Source organism: Pseudophryne corroboree, chromosome 4 (assembly GCF_028390025.1).
Source record: "Pseudophryne corroboree isolate aPseCor3 chromosome 4, aPseCor3.hap2, whole genome shotgun sequence".
NCBI lineage: Eukaryota > Metazoa > Chordata > Amphibia > Anura > Myobatrachidae > Pseudophryne > Pseudophryne corroboree.
In genome coordinates this window covers 572528186-572549924 of record NC_086447.1, presented here as the reverse complement: position 1 = coordinate 572549924, position 21739 = coordinate 572528186, and the positions used below count along the sequence as shown (strand labels likewise).

General features: G+C 47.9%; 1 protein-coding gene across 1 annotated transcript in view; it reads right to left on the bottom strand.

Moving 5' to 3' along the window:
• The window catches only part of SYTL3 (synaptotagmin like 3), a 170817-nt gene that overhangs the window by 40665 nt on the left and 108413 nt on the right, over positions 1–21739 (bottom strand). Inside the window, exon 10 of the mRNA XM_063917458.1 lies at positions 13359–13537. Within this exon, the coding sequence (XP_063773528.1) occupies positions 13359–13537 (179 nt within the window). The remainder of the gene's footprint in view (positions 1–13358; positions 13538–21739) is intronic.

Sequence of the window (21739 nt, the reverse complement as noted above, 5' to 3'; positions counted from 1 at the left end):
ATACATACAAACGATACAAAATGTAACCTGTAAAACACCCATTCTGCACTAATGCACCTGCATGATCCGTCCAATATACTTAAAGGTGTATGCCGAACTACCGCTCTTTGGAAACAGCTCAGCAACCTTGTGGAACGCAGAGATCAACGAGTGTGAAGTCTCAGTTACATTATTTCACACACATTAACATGATAAATAATCATCACCTTTACAGTAGAGATGAGCGGGTTCGGTTTCTCTGAAACCGAACCCGCACGAACTTCATGTTTTTTTTACGGGTCCGAGCAGACTCGGATCCTCCCGCCTTGCTCGGTTAACCCGAGCGCGCCCGAACGTCATCATGACGCTGTCGGATTCTCGCGAGACTCGGATTCTATATAAGGAGCCGCGCGTCGCCGCCATTTTCACACGTGCATTGAGATTGATAGGGAGAGGACGTGGCTGGCGTCCTCTCCATTAGAAATTAGATTAGAAGAGAGAGAGAGATTGTGCAGAGTCAGACAGAGTTTACCACAGTGACCAGTGCAGTTGTTGTTAGTTAACTTTTATTTATTTTAATATAATATATCCGTTCTCTGCTATATCCGTTCTCTGCCTGAAAAAAAACGATACACAGCAGCAGCCAGTCACACAGTGTGACTCAGTCTGTGTGCACTCAGCTCAGCCCAGTGTGCTGCACATCAATGTATAAAAGGCAAAGCTTATAATAATTGTGGGGGAGACTGGGGAGCACTGCAGGTTGTTATAGCAGGAGCCCCCAGGAGTACATAATATTATATTAATTTAAAATTAAACAGTGCACACTTTTGCTGCAGGAGTGCCACTGCCAGTGTGACTAGTGGTGACCAGTGCCTGACCACCAGTATAGTAGTATATTGTTGTATGTATTGTATACTATCTCTTTATCAACCAGTCTATATTAGCAGCAGACACAGTACAGTGCGGTAGTTCACGGCTGTGGCTACCTCTGTGTCGGCAGTCGGAACTCGGCAGGCAGTCCGTCCATCCATAATTGTATTACAATATATACCACCTAACCGTGGTATTTTTTTTTCTTTCTTTATACCGTCGTCATAGTGTCATACTAGTTGTTACGAGTATACTACTATCTCTTTATCAACCAGTGTACAGTGCGGTAGTTCACGGCTGTGGCTACCTCTGTGTCGGCAGTCGGCAGGCAGTCCGTCCATCCATAATTGTATTATTATTATAATATATACCACCTAACCGTGGTTTTTTTTTCATTCTTTATACCGTCATAGTGTCATACTAGTTGTTACGAGTATACTACTATCTCTTTATCAACCAGTGTACAGTGCGGTAGTTCACGGCTGTGGCTACCTCTGTGTCGGCAGTCGGCAGGCAGTCCGTCCATCCATAATTGTATTATTATTATAATATATACCACCTAACCGTGGTTTTTTTTTCATTCTTTATACCGTCGTCATAGTGTCATACTAGTTGTTACGAGTATACTACTATCTCTTTATCAACCAGTGTACAGTGCGGTAGTTCACGGCTGTGGCTACCTCTGTGTCGGCAGTTGGCAGGCAGTCCGTCCATCCATAATTGTATTATTATTATAATATATACCACCTAACCGTGGTTTTTTTTTCATTCTTTATACCGTCGTCATAGTGTCATACTAGTTGTTACGAGTATACTACTATCTCTTTATCAACCAGTGTACAGTGCGGTAGTTCACGGCTGTGGCTACCTCTGTGTCGGCACTCGGCAGGCAGTCCGTCCATCCATAATTGTATTATTATTATAATATATACCACCTAACTGTGGTATTTTTTTTTCTTTCTTTATACCGTCGTCATAGTGTCATACTAGTTGTTACGAGTATACTACTATCTCTTTATCAACCAGTGTACAGTGCGGTAGTTCACGGCTGTGGCTACCTCTGTGTCGGCAGTCGGCAGGCAGTCCGTCCATCCATAATTGTATTATTATTATAATATATACCACCTAACCGTGGTTTTTTTTTCATTCTTTATACCGTCGTCATAGTGTCATACTAGTTGTTACGAGTATACTACTATCTCTTTATCAACCAGTGTACAGTGCGGTAGTTCACGGCTGTGGCTACCTCTGTGTCGGCAGTCGGCAGGCAGTCCGTCCATCCATAATTGTATTATTATTATAATATATACCACCTAACTGTGGTATTTTTTTTTCTTTCTTTATACCGTCGTCATAGTGTCATACTAGTTGTTACGAGTATACTACTATCTCTTTATCAACCAGTGTACAGTGCGGTAGTTCACGGCTGTGGCTACCTCTGTGTCGGCAGTCGGCAGGCAGTCCGTCCATCCATAATTGTATTATTATTATAATATATACCACCTAACCGTGGTTTTTTTATACCACCTAACCGTGGCAGTCCGTCCATAATTGTATACTAGTATCCAATCCATCCATCTCCATTGTTTACCTGAGGTGCCTTTTAGTTCTGCCTATAAAATATGGAGAACAAAAAAGTTGAGGTTCCAAAATTAGGGAAAGATCAAGATCCACTTCCACCTCGTGCTGAAGCTGCTGCCACTAGTCATGGCCGAGACGATGAAATGCCAGCAACGTCGTCTGCCAAGGCCGATGCCCAATGTCATAGTACAGAGCATGTCAAATCCAAAACACCAAATATCAGAAAAAAAAGGACTCCAAAACCTAAAATAAAATTGTCGGAGGAGAAGCGTAAACTTGCCAATATGCCATTTACCACACGGAGTGGCAAGGAACGGCTGAGGCCCTGGCCTATGTTCATGGCTAGTGGTTCAGCTTCACATGAGGATGGAAGCACTCAGCCTCTCGCTAGAAAACTGAAAAGACTCAAGCTGGCAAAAGCACCGCAAAGAACTGTGCGTTCTTTGAAATCCCAAATCCACAAGGAGAGTCCAATTGTGTCGTTTGCGATGCCTGACCTTCCCAACACTGGACGTGAAGAGCATGCGCCTTCCACTATTTGCATGCCCCCTGCAAGTGCTGGAAGGAGCACCCGCAGTCCAGTTCCTGATAGTCAGATTGAAGATGTCAGTGTTGAAGTACACCAGGATGAGGAGGATATGGGTGTTGCTGGCGCTGGGGAGGAAATTGACCAGGAGGATTCTGATGGTGAGGTGGTTTGTTTAAGTCAGGCACCCGGGGAGACACCTGTTGTCCGTGGGAGGAATATGGCCGTTGACATGCCAGGTGAAAATACCAAAAAAATCAGCTCTTCGGTGTGGAGGTATTTCACCAGAAATGCGGACAACAGGTGTCAAGCCGTGTGTTCCCTTTGTCAAGCTGTAATAAGTAGGGGTAAGGACGTTAACCACCTCGGAACATCCTCCCTTATACGTCACCTGCAGCGCATTCATAATAAGTCAGTGACAAGTTCAAAAACTTTGGGTGACAGCGGAAGCAGTCCACTGACCAGTAAATCCCTTCCTCTTGTAACCAAGCTCACGCAAACCACCCCACCAACTCCCTCAGTGTCAATTTCCTCCTTCCCCAGGAATGCCAATAGTCCTGCAGGCCATGTCACTGGCAAGTCTGACGAGTCCTCTCCTGCCTGTGATTCCTCCGATGCATCCTTGCGTGTAACGCCTACTGCTGCTGGCGCTGCTGTTGTTGCCGCTGGGAGTCGATGGTCATCCCAGAGGGGAAGTCGTAAGCCCACTTGTACTACTTCCAGTAAGCAATTGACTGTTCAACAGTCCTTTGCGAGGAAGATGAAATATCACAGCAGTCATCCTACTGCAAAGCGGATAACTGAGTCCTTGACAACTATGTTGGTGTTAGACGTGCGTCCGGTATCCGCCGTTAGTTCACAGGGAACTAGACAATTTATTGAGGCAGTGTGCCCCCGTTACCAAATACCATCTAGGTTCCACTTCTCTAGGCAGGCGATACCGAGAATGTACACGGACGTCAGAAAAAGACTCACCAGTGTCCTAAAAAATGCAGTTGTACCCAATGTCCACTTAACCACGGACATGTGGACAAGTGGAGCAGGGCAGGGTCAGGACTATATGACTGTGACAGCCCACTGGGTAGATGTATGGACTCCCGCCGCAAGAACAGCAGCGGCGGCACCAGTAGCAGCATCTCGCAAACGCCAACTCTTTCCTAGGCAGGCTACGCTTTGTATCACCGCTTTCCAGAATACGCACACAGCTGAAAACCTCTTACGGCAACTGAGGAAGATCATCGCGGAATGGCTTACCCCAATTGGACTCTCCTGTGGATTTGTGGCATCGGACAACGCCAGCAATATTGTGTGTGCATTAAATATGGGCAAATTCCAGCACGTCCCATGTTTTGCACATACCTTGAATTTGGTGGTGCAGAATTTTTTAAAAAACGACAGGGGCGTGCAAGAGATGCTGTCGGTGGCCAGAAAAATTGCGGGACACTTTCGGCGTACAGGCACCACGTACAGAAGACTGGAGCACCACCAAAAACTACTGAACCTGCCCTGCCATCATCTGAAGCAAGAAGTGGTAACGAGGTGGAATTCAACCCTCTATATGCTTCAGAGGTTGGAGGAGCAGCAAAAGGCCATTCAAGCCTATACAATTGAGCACGATATAGGAGATGGAATGCACCTGTCTCAAGTGCAGTGGAGAATGATTTCAACGTTGTGCAAGGTTCTGATGCCCTTTGAACTTGCCACACGTGAAGTCAGTTCAGACACTGCCAGCCTGAGTCAGGTCATTCCCCTCATCAGGCTTTTGCAGAAGAAGCTGGAGGCATTGAAGAAGGAGCTAACACGGAGCGATTCCGCTAGGCATGTGGGACTTGTGGATGCAGCCCTTAATTCGCTTAACAAGGATTCACGGGTGGTCAATCTGTTGAAATCAGAGCACTACATTTTGGCCACCGTGCTCGATCCTAGATTTAAAGCCTACCTTGGATCTCTCTTTCCGGCAGACACAGGTCTGCTGGGGTTGAAAGACCTGCTGGTGACAAAATTGTCAAGTCAAGCGGAACGCGACCTGTCAACATCTCCTCCTTCACATTCTCCCGCAACTGGGGGTGCGAGGAAAAGGCTCAGAATTCCGAGCCCACCCGCTGGCGGTGATGCAGGGCAGTCTGGAGCGACTGCTGATGCTGACATCTGGTCCGGACTGAAGGACCTGACAACGATTACGGACATGTCGTCTACTGTCACTGCATATGATTCTCTCAACATTGATAGAATGGTGGAGGATTATATGAGTGACCGCATCCAAGTAGGCACGTCACACAGTCCGTACTTATACTGGCAGGAAAAAGAGGCAATTTGGAGGCCCTTGCACAAACTGGCTTTATTCTACCTAAGTTGCCCTCCCACAAGTGTGTACTCCGAAAGAGTGTTTAGTGCCGCCGCTCACCTTGTCAGCAATCGGCGTACGAGGTTACATCCAGAAAATGTGGAGAAGATGATGTTCATTAAAATGAATTATAATCAATTCCTCCGCGGAGACATTGACCAGCAGCAATTGCCTCCACAAAGTACACAGGGAGCTGAGATGGTGGATTCCAGTGGGGACGAATTGATAATCTGTGAGGAGGGGGATGTACACGGTGATATATCGGAGGGTGAAGATGAGGTGGACATCTTGCCTCTGTAGAGCCAGTTTGTGCAAGGAGAGATTAATTGCTTCTTTTTTGGGGGGGGTCCAAACCAACCCGTCATATCAGTCACAGTCGTGTGGCAGACCCTGTCACTGAAATGATGGGTTGGTTAAAGTGTGCATGTCCTGTTTTGTTTATACAACATAAGGGTGGGTGGGAGGGCCCAAGGATAATTCCATCTTGCACCTCTTTTTTCTTTTCTTTTTCTTTGCATCATGTGCTGATTGGGGAGGGTTTTTTGGAAGGGACATCCTGCGTGACACTGCAGTGCCACTCCTAGATGGGCCCGGTGTTTGTGTCGGCCACTAGGGTCGCTTATCTTTCTCACACAGTCAGCTACCTCATTGCGCCTCTTTTTTTCTTTGCGTCATGTGCTGTTTGGGGAGGGTTTTTTGGAAGGGACATCCTGCGTGACACTGCAGTGCCACTCCTAGATGGGCCCGGTGTTTGTGTCGGCCACTAGGGTCGCTTATCTTACTCACACAGCGACCTCGGTGCAAATTTTAGGACTAAAAATAATATTGTGAGGTGTGATGTGTTCAGAATAGGCTGAAAATGAGTGTAAATTATGTTTTTTGAGGTTAATAATACTTTGGGATCAAAATTACCCCCAAATTCTATGATTTAAGCTGTTTTTTAGGGTTTTTTGAAAAAAACACCCGAATCCAAAACACACCCGAATCCGACAAAAAAAATTCGGTGAGGTTTTGCCAAAACGCGGTCGAACCCAAAACACGGCCGCGGAACCGAACCCAAAACCAAAACACAAAACCCGAAAAATTTCAGGCGCTCATCTCTACTTTACAGTTGTACTGCTGGCGCCCTTCATCTAAGATTTCACTCTTGTCGATCTCGCAGTGCTGCATCCTGGGGTCCACATAATACTTTTTGACATTATGGATGGAATTAAATTTTTCTTCTTACCGGATGCTACTAGATGGCTCTCACCGGAGCTATTAAATTATAGCTCCATTCAGGCGCGATGGTTGCCGGCACCTGTATTTCAGCTCACACCCCCCAGGGGTGGCAAGCTGAAATGCGTGAAAAATTACCCGTTTGGGCGCCCAAACAGCATTTTTCACGATCGCGCCCAGAACCTCTATGAGCGCGATCAGGGGGCGATATAAAAGATCAATTAAATATCGCCCTATGAATGTTAACAAGATGTATGTAACCCTTTTCTTAACTTAAATACTGCTCAATATAGCCTAATTTACTGTATGGCCTCCAATAATAAAGGCAGTAAGACCTTTATTTATCATAGCAGCTATGGATGTGTTTAACAGTTTTTTACATTTCTTGGAGTGCACCTAGAAGTTCCCATCTCGCCAGAAGTACAACAGGGGAGCACAAAACTGGTCTCACTGCTAATATCATACATCATATAATCCTATACTAAAGTGTATCAAGAGTGTGACATGGACTCATATGGTGTTGAGCATCTTACCTCTAACCCCCACCGTTACATGTGTACATTGAATGGGGAAAAAAGAAGACCACAAATGTCCCCTCCAATTATATTCATACTGTACTAATATTTTGGGCCCTCATTTGCCACGTTTGGTTGATAATTAGACTCACTGGCCTTTATTTTTTTGGTTTTCCCACGCCCCCACTTTTATTACAGGATTTAGTACCTGTTCTTGGTGTACAGTCAAAAATCAATGCTGACAGTTCTCCACTAATCAGCCCTATGTGTTTCTTCCTACAAGTGATTGGCCTAACATGGTGGCATGGCCAAGCCTGCTCTGAAAACAGTTCCTTGAGAAGATTGTGCATCACAGTGGTGCAGCGAGTGAGGTGTTGCTCTGCTTCCATGGCTGGTCATAAGATTCTTCCAAATGCCATATGGTGGCACAAAAATATGTTTTATGCTTTGACAAACACACTTGATGTAATGTTTTGTTTTTCCTCATATAGCAACTTGAGGAAGACACACCTGTGTGGCAGATGTATTAAGCCCGGAGAAGTGATAAAGCAGTGATAAGTGGAAGGTGATAACTAGAGATGAGCGGGTTCGGTTTTACTCGGTGATAACGCACCAGCTAATCATTACAGGCTTGAAAAAATAAGAATTTACTTACCGATAATTCTATTTCTCGGAGTCCGTAGTGGATGCTGGGGTTCCTGAAAGGACCATGGGGATAGCGGCTCCGCAGGAGACAGGGCACAAAAAGTAAAGCTTTAGGATCAGGTGGTGTGCACTGGCTCCTCCCCCTATGACCCTCCTCCAAGCCTCAGTTAGGTACTGTGCCCGGACGAGCGTACACAATAAGGAAGGATTTATGAATCCCGGGTAAGACTCATACCAGCCACACCAATCACACTGTACAACCTGTGATCTGAACCCAGTTAACAGTATGATAACAGCGGAGCCTCTGAAAAGATGGCTCACAACAATAATAACCCGATTTTTGTAACTATGTACAAGTAATGCAGATAATCCGCACTTGGGATGGGCGCCCAGCATCCACTACGGACTCCGAGAAATAGAATTATCGGTAAGTAAATTCTTATTTTCTCTATCGTCCTAGTGGATGCTGGGGTTCCTGAAAGGACCATGGGGATTATACCAAAGCTCCCAAACGGGCGGGAGAGTGCGGATGACTCTGCAGCACCGAATGAGAGAACTCCAGGTCCTCCTTAGCCAGGGTATCAAATTTGTAGGATTTTACAAACGTGTTTGCCCCTGACTAAATAGCCGCTCGGCAAAGTTGTAAAGCCGAGACCCTTCGGGCAGCCGCCCAAGAGGAGCCCACCTTCCTTGTGGAATGGGCATTTACATATTTTGGCTGTGGCAGGCCTGCCACAGAATGTGCAAGCTGAATTGTATTACACATCCAACTAGCAAAAGTCTGCTTAAAAGCAAGAGCACCCAGTTTGTTGGGTGCATACAGGATAACAGCAAGTCAGTTTTCCTGACTCCAGCCGTCCTGGAACCTATATTTTCAGGGCCCTGACCACATCTAGCAACTTGCAGTCCTCCAAGTCCCTAGAAGGCGCAAGACACCACAATAAGCTTGTTCAGGTGAAACACTTACACCACCTTAGGGAGAGAACTGGGGACGAGTCCGCAGCTCTGCCCTGTCCGAATGGACAAACAGATATGGGCTTTTTTGAGAAAAAAACCACCAATTTGACACTCGCCTGGTCCAGGCCAGGTCCAAGAGCATGTTCACTTTTCATGTGAGATGCTTCAAATCCACAGATTTGACTGGTTTTAAACCAATGTGTTTTGAGGAATCCCAGAACTACGTTGAGATCCCACAGTGCCACTGGAGGCACAAAAGGGGGTTGTATATGCAATACTCCCTTGACAAACTTCTGGACTTCAGGAACTGAAGCCAATTCTTTCTGGAAGAAAAATCGACAGGGCCGAAATTTGAACCTTAATGGACCCCAATTTGAGGCCCATAGACACTCCTGTCTGCAAGAAATGCAGGAATCGACCGAGTTGAAATTTCTTCGTGGGGCCTTCCTGGCCTCACACCACGCAACATATTTTCGCCACATGTGGTGATAATGTTGTGCGGTCACCTCCTTTCTGGCTTTGACCAGGGTAGGAATGACCTCTTCCTGAATGCCTTTTCCCTTAGGATCCGGCGTTCCACCGCCATGCCGTCAAACGCAGCTGCGGTAAGTCTTGGAACAGACATGGTACTTGCTGAAACAAGTCCCTTCTTAGCGGCAGAGGCCATAAGTCCTCTGTGAGCATCTCTTGAAGTTCCGGGTACCAAGTCCTTCTTGGCCAATCCGGAGCCATGAGTATAGTTCTTACTCCTCTACGTCTTATAATTCTCAGTACCTTAGGTATGAAAGCAGAGGATGGAACACATACACCGACTGGTACACCCACGGTGTTACCAGAACGTCCACAGCTATTGCCTGAGGGTCTCTTAACCTGGCGCAATACCTGTCCCGTTTTTTGTTCAGACGGGACGCCATCATGTCCACCTTTGGTAATTCCCAACGGTTTACAATTATGTGGAAAACTTCCCCATGAAGTTCCCACTCTGCCGGGTGGAGGTCGTGCCTACTGAGGAAGTCTGCTTCCCAGTTTCCATTCCCGGAATGAAACACTGCTGACAGTGCTATCACATGATTTTCCGCCCAGCGAAAAGTCCTTGCAGTTTTTGCCACTGCCCTCCTGCTTCTTGTGCCGCCCTGTCTATTTACGTGGGCGACTGCCGTGATGTTTTATCCCACTGGATCAATACCGGCTGACCTTGAAGCAGAGGTCTTGCTAAGCTTAGAGCATTATAAATTTACCCTTAGCTATATTTATGTGGAGAAAAATCTCCAGACTTGATCACACTCCCTGGAAATTTTTTCCTTGTGTGACTGCTCCCCAGCCTCTCGGGCTGGCCTCCGTGGTCACCAACATCCAAAACTGAATGCCGAATCTGCGGCCCTCTAGAAGATGAGCACTCTGTAACCACCACAGGAGAGACACCCTTGTCCTTGGATATAGGGTTATCCGCTGATGCATCTGAAGATGCGATCCGGACCATTTGTCCAGCAGATCCCACTGAAAAGTTCTTGCATGAAATCTGCCGACTGGAATTGCTTCGAAGGAAGTCACCATTTTTTTACCATGGCCCTTGTGCAATGATGCACTGATTTTAGGAGGTTCCTGACTAGCTCGGATAACTCCCTGGCTTTCTCTTCCGGGAGAAACACCTTTTTCTGGACTGTGTCCAGAATCATCCCTAAGCACAGGAGACTTGTTGTCGGGATCAGCTGCGATTTTGGAATCTTTAGAATCCACCCCTGCTGTTGTAACAGTATCCGAGATAGTGCTACTCCGACCTCCAACTGTTCCCTGGACTTTGCCCTTATCAGGAGATCGTCCAAGTAAGGGATAATTAAGACGCCTTTTCTTCGAAGAAGAACCATCATTTCGGCCATTACCTTGGTAAAGACCCGGGGTGCCGTAGACAATCCAAACGGCAGCGTCTGAAACTGATAGTGACAGTTCTGTACCACGAACCTGAGGTACCCTTAGTGATAAGGGCAAATTTGGGACATGGAGGTAAGCATCCCTGATGTCTCGGGACACCAGATAGTCCCCTTCTTCCCGGTTCGTTATCACTGCTCTGAGTGACTCCATCTTGATTTGAACCTTTGTAAGTGTTCAAATTTTTTTAGATTTAGAATAGGTCTCACCTAGCCTTCTGGCTTCAGTACCACAATATAGTGTGGAATAATACCCCTTTTCTTGTTGTAGGAGGGGTAATTTAATTATCACCTGCTGGGAATACAGCTCGTGAATTTTTTTCCCATACTGCCTCCTTGTCGGAGGGAGACCTTGGTAAAGCAGCCTTCAGGAGCCTGCGCAGGGGAAACGTCTCGACATTCCAAACTGTACCCCTGGGATACTACTTGTAGGATCCAGGGGTCCTGTACGGTCTCAGCGTCATGCTGAGAGCTTGTCAGAAGCGGTGGAACGCTTCTGTTCCTGGGAATGGGCTGCCTGCTGCAGTCTTCTTCCCTTTCCTCTATCCCTGGGCAGATATGACTCTTATAGGGACGAAAGGACTGAAGCTGAAAAGACGGTGTCTTTTTCTGCAGAGATGTGACTTAGGGTAAAAACGGTGGATTTTCCAGCAGTTGCCGTGGCCACCAGGTCCGATGGACCGACCCCAAATAACTCCTCTTCCTTTATACGGCAATACACCTTTGTGCCGTTTGGAATCTGCATCACCTGACCACTGTCGTGTCCATAAACATCTTCTGGCAGATATGGACATCGCACTTACTCTTGATGCCAGAGTGCAAATATCCCTCTGTGCATCTCGCATATATAGAAATACATCCTTTAAATGCTCTATAGTCAATAAAATACTGTCCCTGTCAAGGGTATCAATATTTTTAGTCAGGGAATCCGACCAAGCCACCCCAGCTCTGCACATCCAGGCTGAGGCGATCGCTGGTCGCAGTATAACACCAGTATGTGTGTATATACTTTTTATGATATTTTTCCAGCCTCCTGTCAGCTGGCTCCTTGAGGATGGCCCTATCTATAGACGGTACCGCCACTTGTTCTGATAAGCGTGTGAGCGCCTTATCCACCCTAAGGGGTGTTTCCCAATGCGCCCTAACTTCTGGCGGGAAAGGGTATACCGCCCATATTTTCTATCGGGGGGAACCCACGCATCATCACACACTTCATTTAATTTATCTGATTCAGGAAAAACTACGGTAGTTTTTTCACATCCCACATAATACCCTCTTTTGTGGTACTTGTAGTATCAGAAATATGTAACACCTCCTTCATTGCCCTTAACGTGTGGCCCTAATAAGGAATACGTTTGTTTATTCACCGTCGACACTGGATTCAGTGTCCCTGTCTGTGTCTGTGTCGACCGACTAAAGTAAACGGGCGTTTTAAAACCCCTGACGGTGTTTTTGAGACGTCTGGACCGGTACTAATCGTTTGTCGGCCGTCTCATGTCGTCAACCGACCTTGGCGCGTGTTGACATTATCACGTAATTCCCTAAATAAGCCATCCATTCCGGTGTCGACTCCCTAGAGAGTGACATCACCATTACAGGCAATTGCTCCGCCTCCTCACCAACATCGTCCTCATACATGTCGACACACACGTACCGACACACAGCACACACACAGGGAATGCTCTGATAGAGGACAGGACCCACTAGCCCTTTGGAGAGACAGAGGGAGAGTTTGCCAGCACACACCAAAAACACTATAATTATATAGGGACAACCTTATATAAGTGTTTTCCCTTATAGCATCTTTTTTATATATTTCTAACGCCAAATTAGTGCCCCCCCTCTCTGTTTTAACCCTGTTTCTGTAGTGCAGTGCAGGGGAGAGCCTGGGAGCCTTCCCTCCAGCCTTTCTGTGAGGGAAAATGGCGCTGTGTGCTGAGGAGATAGGCCCCGCCCCTTTTTCGGCGGCCTCGTCTCCCGCTCTTAACGGATTCTGGCAGGGGTTAAATATCTCCATATAGCCCCCGGAGGCTATATGTGAGGTATTTTTAGCCAAAAAAGGTTTTCATTTGCCTCCCAGGGCGCCCCCCTCCCAGCGCCCTGCACCCTCAGTGACTGCCGTGTGAAGTGTGCTGAGAGGAAAATGGCGCACAGCTGCAGTGCTGTGCGCTACCTTAAGAAGACTGAGGAGTCTTCTGCCGCCGATTCTGGACCTCTTCTCGTTTCAGCATCTGCAAGGGGGCCGGCGGCGAGGCTCCGGTGACCATCCAGGCTGTACCTGTGATCGTCCCTCTGGAGCTAATGTCCAGTAGCCAAGAAGCCAATCCATCCTGCACGCAGGTGAGTTCACTTCTTCTCCCCTAAGTCCCTCGTTGCAGTGATCCTGTTGCCAGCAGGACTCACTGTAAAATAAAAAACCTAAGCTAAACTTTTCTAAGCAGCTCTTTAGGAGAGCCACCTAGATTGCACCCTTCTCGGCCGGGCACAAAAATCTAACTGAGGCTTGGAGGAGGGTCATAGGGGGAGGAGCCAGTGCACACCACCTGATCCTAAAGCTTTACTTTTTGTGCCCTGTCTCCTGCGGAGCCGCTATCCCCATGGTCCTTTCAGGAACCCCAGCATCCACTAGGACGATAGAGAAATGACAGTTAGGAGCTGATTGGCTGGTGCGTTATCACCTTCCACTTATCACTGCTTTATCACTTCTCCGGGCTTAATACGTCTGCCCCTGTACAGTGTCAGCAGACAACGTCCTAGTGAGCAGGACTATGAACACACAACAGCAGGATGCATCTTACGGGTTACATTTCTTCTTCTTCTCATCCCCATAGGCCAGGTTTTTGCATGCTCTGATTGAGATTTCCAGAGTGCTGGTCTTCAGGCTGTATGCAATGGCAAACTCAATTTCTCCGGTAACATTGTCATTGTCCATGCTGCCCACATCAGTGCAAGCACTGTTGATGCTGGTCATACTAGCCTGGAAAAAGAACATAATGTGAGGGTCCACACATATGAAAATAAAGGTTATGTCTTATGGACAAGCAGGACTGTTATGTACTTAATCATAATGCATATATAGTACTAATCGGAGTCTGTTTTCATTGTTCTCAGTGTTTCAGAAATTCTATTATTAAACTTCATTATTCAGACACCAAGCGAACCATTGCTGATGTTTACAATATAATTATAATCAGGTAGAACAATACTCCCACTCTCCATAAATTACAGATGGTATCTGGTCAGGTATACCCCAGCCCCCCACCCCCCTGGGAAGAGTTAGGGTTAGGCTCCGGGGGAGATTAGGTTTAGGTTGCTGGACAGGAAGGGTTAGGGGCCCACAGGGGGAAGGTATGTATATATTCCCCTGTTGGAATTCTCTGCTTAAGGATACCGCAGTCGGTATTGTGACCGCCGGCCTCCCCAACGCCGACTTTCAATCCCAACCCAATCTGGTTAGGATCCCGGCAGTTGAAATACCAATGCCAAATTCCCGATATAGGTTTACAAGCCTAGTTCTGGAATCCCCGCCATTGGGGATTCCAGTATTGTCTATCTGGTAAGCCGCTGGGGAGGGGGGGGGGGGGCTAGGATTAGGATGGTTAGGGTTTAGGCACCTCCCTGGGAGGGTTAGGGTTAGGCTGCAGGAAGGAGACATGTCTAGCTTCTGTGTACTGTAGTTCACACATTTTATGTCCGAATTACAGGAGCTCACAGCACCCCCTCTTAGTACCAAGGCCCGAAACATCACAAAGCAGCACTGCATATATGTAGGAAGCTTTTCAGAAGTTTTATTCTATCATCTTCACATCACCATATGAATTTAGCATTCTAGCAGCAGGAACTCTACAAGAAATGTATGTCCAAATAATACTTGCTAAACCCACTGCCATTTGTAATAATATTTTACTAATCAGGGGTGGAACTTGGGAGGAGGAGAATCAAGGTGATCTCCTGCCCACTACCACTATATAGCAGCTCAGCGGCACTTCAGAGACTGCAGCTTAGCGACAGCAGCCTCCCCCCCAAGCCCATCACATGCTGCTGTGTGCTGGGCTGGGGCAGGCCCAGGGAGGCTGCTGTCACTAAGCTGCAGCAATCTTTGCTCTCTCCCTCCCTTACGTACTGCTGCACAGCTGTATAACGCCCAACAGCAGTGGCCAGCAGAGAAGTGTTAAGAATCCATTGCGGATGCTAATTGCCTTTCTTTTTTTCTCTTACGTCCTAGAGGATGCTGGGGACTCCGTAAGGACCATGGGGATAGACGGGCTTCGCAGGAGACATGGGCACTTTAAGAAAGACTTTAGATCTGGGTGTGCACTGGCTCCTCCCTCTATGCCCCTCCTCCAGACCTCAGTTTACTACTGTGCCCAGAGGAGACTGGGTGCTTTTCAGGGAGCTCTCCTGAGCTTCCTGACAGAAAGAATGAGGGGAGAGAAGCAGACCTACTTCTGTGAGTTGAAAGGCCCTGCTTCTTAGGCTACTGGACACCATTAGCTCCAGAGGGATCGGTACGCAGGTCTCACCCTCGCCGTCCGTCCTAGAGCCGCGCCGCCATCCCCCTCGCAGAGCCGGAAAATAGAAGCCGAGTGAGTATGAGAAGAAAAGAAGACTTCAGAGGCGGCAGAAGACTTCATGATCTTCACTGAGGTAACGCACAGCAGTAAAGCTGTGCGCCATTGCTCCCATACACCTCACACACGGCAGTCACTGTAAGGGTGCAGGGCGGGCGCCCTGGGCAGCATATAGACCTCTTTTTGGCACAAATAAGTATATATACAGCTGGGCACTGTATATATATATAAATATATATATATATATATATATATATATATATATATATATATATATATATATATATATATATATATATATATAAGAGCCCCCGCCAATTTTTACTGTTTTAAGCGGGACAGAAGCCCGCCGCCGAGGGAGCGGGGCTTCTCCCTCAGCACTCACCAGCGCCATTTTCTCCACAGCACTGCTGAGAGGAAGCTCCCCGGACTCTCCCCTGCTTATACCACGGTAGAAAGAGGGTTTTAAAGAAGAGGGGGGAGGGGGGGGGCACATAATTAGGCGCATATTGTATATATAAAACAGCGCTATCTGGGTAAACATAAAATTATTGTGTTTATTTCCTGGGTCATATAGCACTGGGGTGTGTGCTGGCATACTCTCTCTCTGTCTCTCCAAAGGGTCTTGTGGGGGAACTGTCTTCAGATAAGAGGATTCCCTGAGTGTGTGGTGTGTCGACATGTCTGAGGTAGAAGGCTTTCAGGAGGAGGAGAAGGTGAAAATGAATGTGGTGTCTCCGTCGACAACGCCGACACCTGACTGGATGGATATGTGGAATGTTTTAAGTGCTAATGTAAACTTATTGCACATAAGATTAGACAAAGCTGAAGCTAGGGAACAACCCATGCCTGTCCCTATGTCGCAGGGACCTTCGGGGTCTCAAAAGCGCCCACTATCCCAAATAGTTGACACAGATACCGACACGGATTCTGACTCCAGTGTCGACTACGATGATGCAAAGTTACAGCCAAAATTGGCTAAATGTATTCGATATATGTTTATTGCAATAAAAGATGTTTTGCACATCATAGAGGAACCCCCTGTCCCTGACACGAGGGTACACATGTATAAGGGAAAGAAACCTGAGGTAACCTTTCCCCCCTCACATGAGTTGAACGAATTATGTGAAAAAGCTTGGGAATCTCCAGACAAAAAACTCAGATTCCCAAAAGGATTCTTATGGCGTATCCTTTCCCGCCAACGGACAGGATACGGTGGGAATCCTCCCCTAGGGTGGACAAAGCATTGACACGCTTATCCAAGAAGGTAGCGCTGCCATCGCAGGATACGGCTACCCTCAGGGATCCTGCTGACCACAAGCAGGAGGTTACCCTAAAGTCCATTTACACACATTCTGGTACCTTACTCAGACCGGCAATTGCGTCGGCCTGGGTTTGTAGCGATGTAGCAGCATGGACAGATACCTTATCAGTGGAGATTGAGACCCTAGATAAGGATACCATTTTATTGACCCTAGGGCATATAAAAGATGCTGTCCTATATATGAGAGATGCTCAAAGAGACATTAGTCTACTGGGTTCTAGAATCAACGCTATGTCAATTTCTGCTAGGCGAGTCCTATGGACCCGGCAATGGACAGGTGATGCTGACTCAAAGAGGCATATGGAGGTTTTACCTTACAAGGGTGAGGAATTGTTTGGAGAAGGTCTCTCGGACCTGGTCTCCACAGCTACAGCTGGTAAATCTAATTTTTTGCCTTATATTCCCTCACAGCCTAAGAAAGCACCACATTATCAAGCAGTCCTTTCGATCACAGAGAAACAAGAAAGTACGAGGTGCGTCCTTTCTTGCCAGAGGTAAGGGCAGAGGGAAAAAGCTGCACAACACAGATAGTTCCCAGGAACAGAAGTCCTCCCCGGCCTCTACAAAATCCACCACATGACGCTGGGGCTCCGCTAAGGGAGTCCGCCCAGTGGGGGGCACGTCTTCGAATTTTCAGCCACATCTGGGTTCACTCACAGGTGGATCCCTGGGCAATAGAAATTGTTTCTCAGGGTTACAAGCTGGAATTCCGAAGAGGTGCCTCCTCGCCGGTTTTTCAAATCGGCTCTACCATCTTCTCCCCAGGAAGGGAGATAGTGTTAAATGCAATTCACAAATTGTATCTTCAACAGGTGGTGGTCAAGGTTTCCCCTGCTTCAACAAGGAAGGGGGATATTACTCGACCCTGTTTGTAGTACCGAAACCGGACGGTTCGGTCAGACCCATATTAAATTTAAAATCCCTGAACCTATACTTGAAAAGGTTCAAGTTCAAGATGGAATCGCTAAGAGCGGTCATCGCCAGCCTGGAAGGGGGGGGATTTTATTGTATCTCTGGACATAAAGGATGCATACCTTCATGTTCCCATTTATCCACCTTATCAGGCGTACATAAGATTTGCGGTACAGGATTGTCATTACCAATTTCAAGCGTTGCCGTTTGGTCTCTCCACGGCCCCGAGAATATTCACCAAGGTAATGGCGGAAATGATGGTGTCACAATTATCCCGTACTTGGATGATCTCCTCATAAAAGCGAGATCAAGAGAGCAGTTGCTGAACAACGTATCACTTTCACTGAAGGTGTTACAACAACACGGCTGGATTCTCAATATCCCGAAGTCGCAGTTGGTTCCTACGACTCGTCTGACTTTCTTGGGCATGATTCTGGATACGGACCAGAAAAGAGTTTATCTTCCGATAGAAAAGGCCCATGAACTCATGACTCTGGTCAGGAACCTATTGAAACCAAAACAGGTGTCAGTGCATCACTGCACTCGAGTCCTGGGAAAGATGGTGGCATCATACGAAGCCATTCCCTTCGGCAGGTTCCATGCGAGGACCTTCCAATGGGACCTACTGGACAAGTGGTCCGGGTCTCATCTACAGATTCATCAGTTGATTACCCTGTTCCCCCAGGCCAGGGTATCTCTCCTGTGGTGGCTGCAGAGTGCTCACCTTCTAGAGGGCCGCAGGTTCGGCATTCAGGACTGGATCTTGGTGACCACTGACGCGAGCCTCCGAGGTTGGGGAGCAGTCACACAAGGAAGAAATTTCAAGGTCTTTGGTCAAGTCAAGAGACTTGTCTTCACATCACATCCTGGAATTGAGGGCCATATACAACGCCCTACGTCAAGCGGAGACCTTACTGCGCGACCAACCGGTTCTGATCCAGTCAGACAACGTCACCGCAGTAGCTCATGTAAACCGCCAAGGCGGAACAAGGAGCAGAGTGGCGATGGCGGAAGCACACCAGAATTCTTCGCTGGGCGGAGAATCATGTAAGGCGCACTGTCAGCAGTGTTCATTCCGGGAGTGGACAACTGGGAAGCAGACTTCCTCAGAAGACACGACTTGCATCCAGGAGAGTGGGGACTTCATCAGGAAGTCTTCGCACAGATTACAAGTCGGTGGGGACTGCCCAGATAGACATGATGGCGTCCCGCCTCAACAAAAAGCTACAGAGGTATTGCGCCAGGTCAAGAGATCCTCAGGCAGTAGCTGTAGACGCCCTAGTGACACCGTGGGTGTTCCGGTCGGTTTTATGTATTTCCTCCTCTTCCTCTCATACCCAAGGTGTTGAGAATAGTAAGAAAAAGAGGAGTGGAGAACAATCCTCATTGTTCCAGATTGGCCACGAAGGACCTGGTATCCGGATCTGCAGGAAATGCTCACAGAAGATCCGTGGCCTCTTCCTCTAAGACAGGGACCTGTTGCAACAGGGGCCCTGTCTGTTCCAAGACTTACCGCGCGGCTGCGTTGACGGCATTGGCGGTTGAACGCAGGATCCTAGTGAAAAAGGCATTCCGGATGAGGTCATTACTACGCTGATAAAGGCTAGGAAGGACGTGACATCTAAACATTATCACCGTATATGGCGGAAAATATGTTTCTTGGTGTGAGGCCAGGAATGCTCCTATGGAAGAATTCCATCTGGGTCGCTTCCTTCACTTCCTACAAACTGGAGTGAATTTGGGCCTAAAATTAGGCTCTATTAAGGTTCAGATTTCGGCCCTTATCCAATTTTCTTTCAAAAAGAATTGGCCTCTCTCCCTGAAGTACAAACTTTTGTGAAGGGAGTACTGCATATTCAGCCTCCTTTGTACCTCTGGTGGCGCCTTGGACCTTAACGTGGTGTTAAGTTTCCTTAAGTCACACTGGTTTGAAACCACTTAAAACGGTGGAGTTGAAATAAGATTTTTACTCACCGGTAAATCTATTTCTCGTAGTCCGTAGTGGATGCTGGGACTCCGTAAGGACCATGGGGACTAAGGGGAGAAGAAGCGAACCTACCTAACTGGTGGTAGTTTGGGCTTCTTAGGCTACTGGACACCATTAGCTCCAGAGGGATCGGACCGCAGGACCCGACCTTGGTGTTCGGTCCGGTGCCGCGCCGCCGGCCCCCCTTACAGAGCCAGAAGCAAGAAGTGTTCCGGAAAATCGGCGGCAGAAGACTTCTGTCTTCAACAAGGTAGCGCACAGCACTGCAGCTGTGCGCCATTGCTCCTCATGCATCACCTCACACTCCGGTCACTGATGGGGGCAGGGCGCTGGGGGGGGGGGGGGGGGGGGGGGGGGGGGGGGGGGGGGGGGGGGGGGGGGGGGGGGGGGGGGGGGGGGGGGGGGGGGGGGGGGCGCCCTGAGGGCAATATAAGACACCTTGGCTGGCAAATCATCACAATATATAGTCCCAGGGCTATATATGTTGATAAATTACCCCAGCCCAGAATCCATGAAAAAAGCGGGAGAAAAGTCCGCCGAAAAAGGGGCGGGGGCTATCTCCCTCAGCACACTGGCACCATTTTTTTCTTCACAGTGCAGCTGGAAGACAGCTCCCCAGGCTCTCCCCCCTGTAGTTTTCAGGGCTCTAAAGGGTTAAAAAGAGAGGGGGGCACTAAATTTAGGCGCAATATGTATATACAAGCAGCTATTGTGGGAAAAATCACTCAGTTATAGTGTTAATCCCTGCATTATATAGCGCTCTGGTGTGTGCTGGCATACTCTCTCTCTGTCTCCCCCAAAGGACTTTGTGGGGTCCTGTCCTCAGTCAGAGCATTCCCTGTGTGTGTGCGGTGTGTCGGTACGGCTGGTGGGTCGACATGTTGGATGAGGAAGGTTACGTGGAGGCGGAGCAGAGGCCGATAAATGGGATGTCGCCCCCTGTGGGGCCGACACCAGAGTGGATGGATAGGTGGAAGGTATTAACCGACAATGTCAACTCCTTACATAAAAGGCTAGATGACGTAACAGCTGTGGGACAGCCGGCTTCTCAGCCCGGCGCCTGCCCAGGCGTCTCAAAGGCCATCAGGGGCTCAAAAAACGCCCGTTACCTCAGATGGCAGACACTGATGTCGACACGGAGTCGGACTCCAGTGTCGACGAGGTTGAGATATATACACAATCCACTAGGAACATCCGTTACATGATCTCGGCAATGAAAAAATTTATTACACATTTCTGACATGAACCCAAGTACCACATAAAAGGGGTTTTTATTTTTGGGGAGAAAAAGCAGCCAGTGTTTTGTTCCCCATCAGATGAGTTGAATGAAGTGTGTAAAGAGCGTGGGGTTCCCCCGATAAGAAACTGTAATTTCTAAAAAGTTACTGATGGCGTACCCTTTCCCGCCAGAGGATAGGTCACGTGGGGAGATATCCCCTAGGGTGGATAAGGCGCTCACACGTTTGTCAAAAAAAGGTGGCACTGCCGTCTTAGGATACCGGCCACCTTGAAGGAGCCTGCTGATAAAAAGCAGGAGGCTATCCTGAAGTCTGTATATACACACTCAGGTTCTATACTAAGACCTGCAATTGCCTCAGCATAAATAGTGCTGCTGCAGCGTGGTCTGATACCCTGTCAGATAATATTAATACCCTAGACAGGGATAATATTTTGCTAACATAGAGCATATTAAAGACGTCGTCTTATATATGAAGGATGCACAGAGGGATATTTGCCGGCTGGCATCCAGAATTGATGCAATGTCCATTCTGCCAGGAGGGTATTAGAGACCCGGCAGTGGACAGGTGATGCTGCCTTTAAAAGGCACATGGAGATTCTGCCTTATAAGGGTGAGGAATTGTTTGGGGATGGTCTCTGGGACCTCGTATCCACAGCAACAGCTGGGAAGAAAATTTTTTACCTCAGGTTTCCTCACAGCCTAAGAAAGCACCGTTAATACCTTCCACCTATCCATCCACTCTGGTGTCGGCCCCACAGTGGGGGCGACATCCCATTTATCTGCCTCTACTCCGCCTCCACGTAACCCTTCCTCATCCAACATGTCGACACAGCCGTACCGACACACCGCACACACACAGGGAATGCTCTGACTGAGGACAGGACCCCACAAAGTCCTTTGGGGAGACAGAGAGAGAGTATGCCAGCACACACCAGAGCGCTATATAATGCAGGGATTAACACTATAACTGAGTGATTTTTCCCCCAATAGCTGCTTGTATATACATATTGCGCCTAAATTTAGTGCCCCCCCTCTCTTTTTTAACCCTTTGAGCCTGAAAACTACAGGGGAGAGCCTGGGGAGCTGTCTTCCAGCTGCACTGTGAAGAAAAAAATGGCGCCAGTGTGCTGAGGGAGATAGCCCCG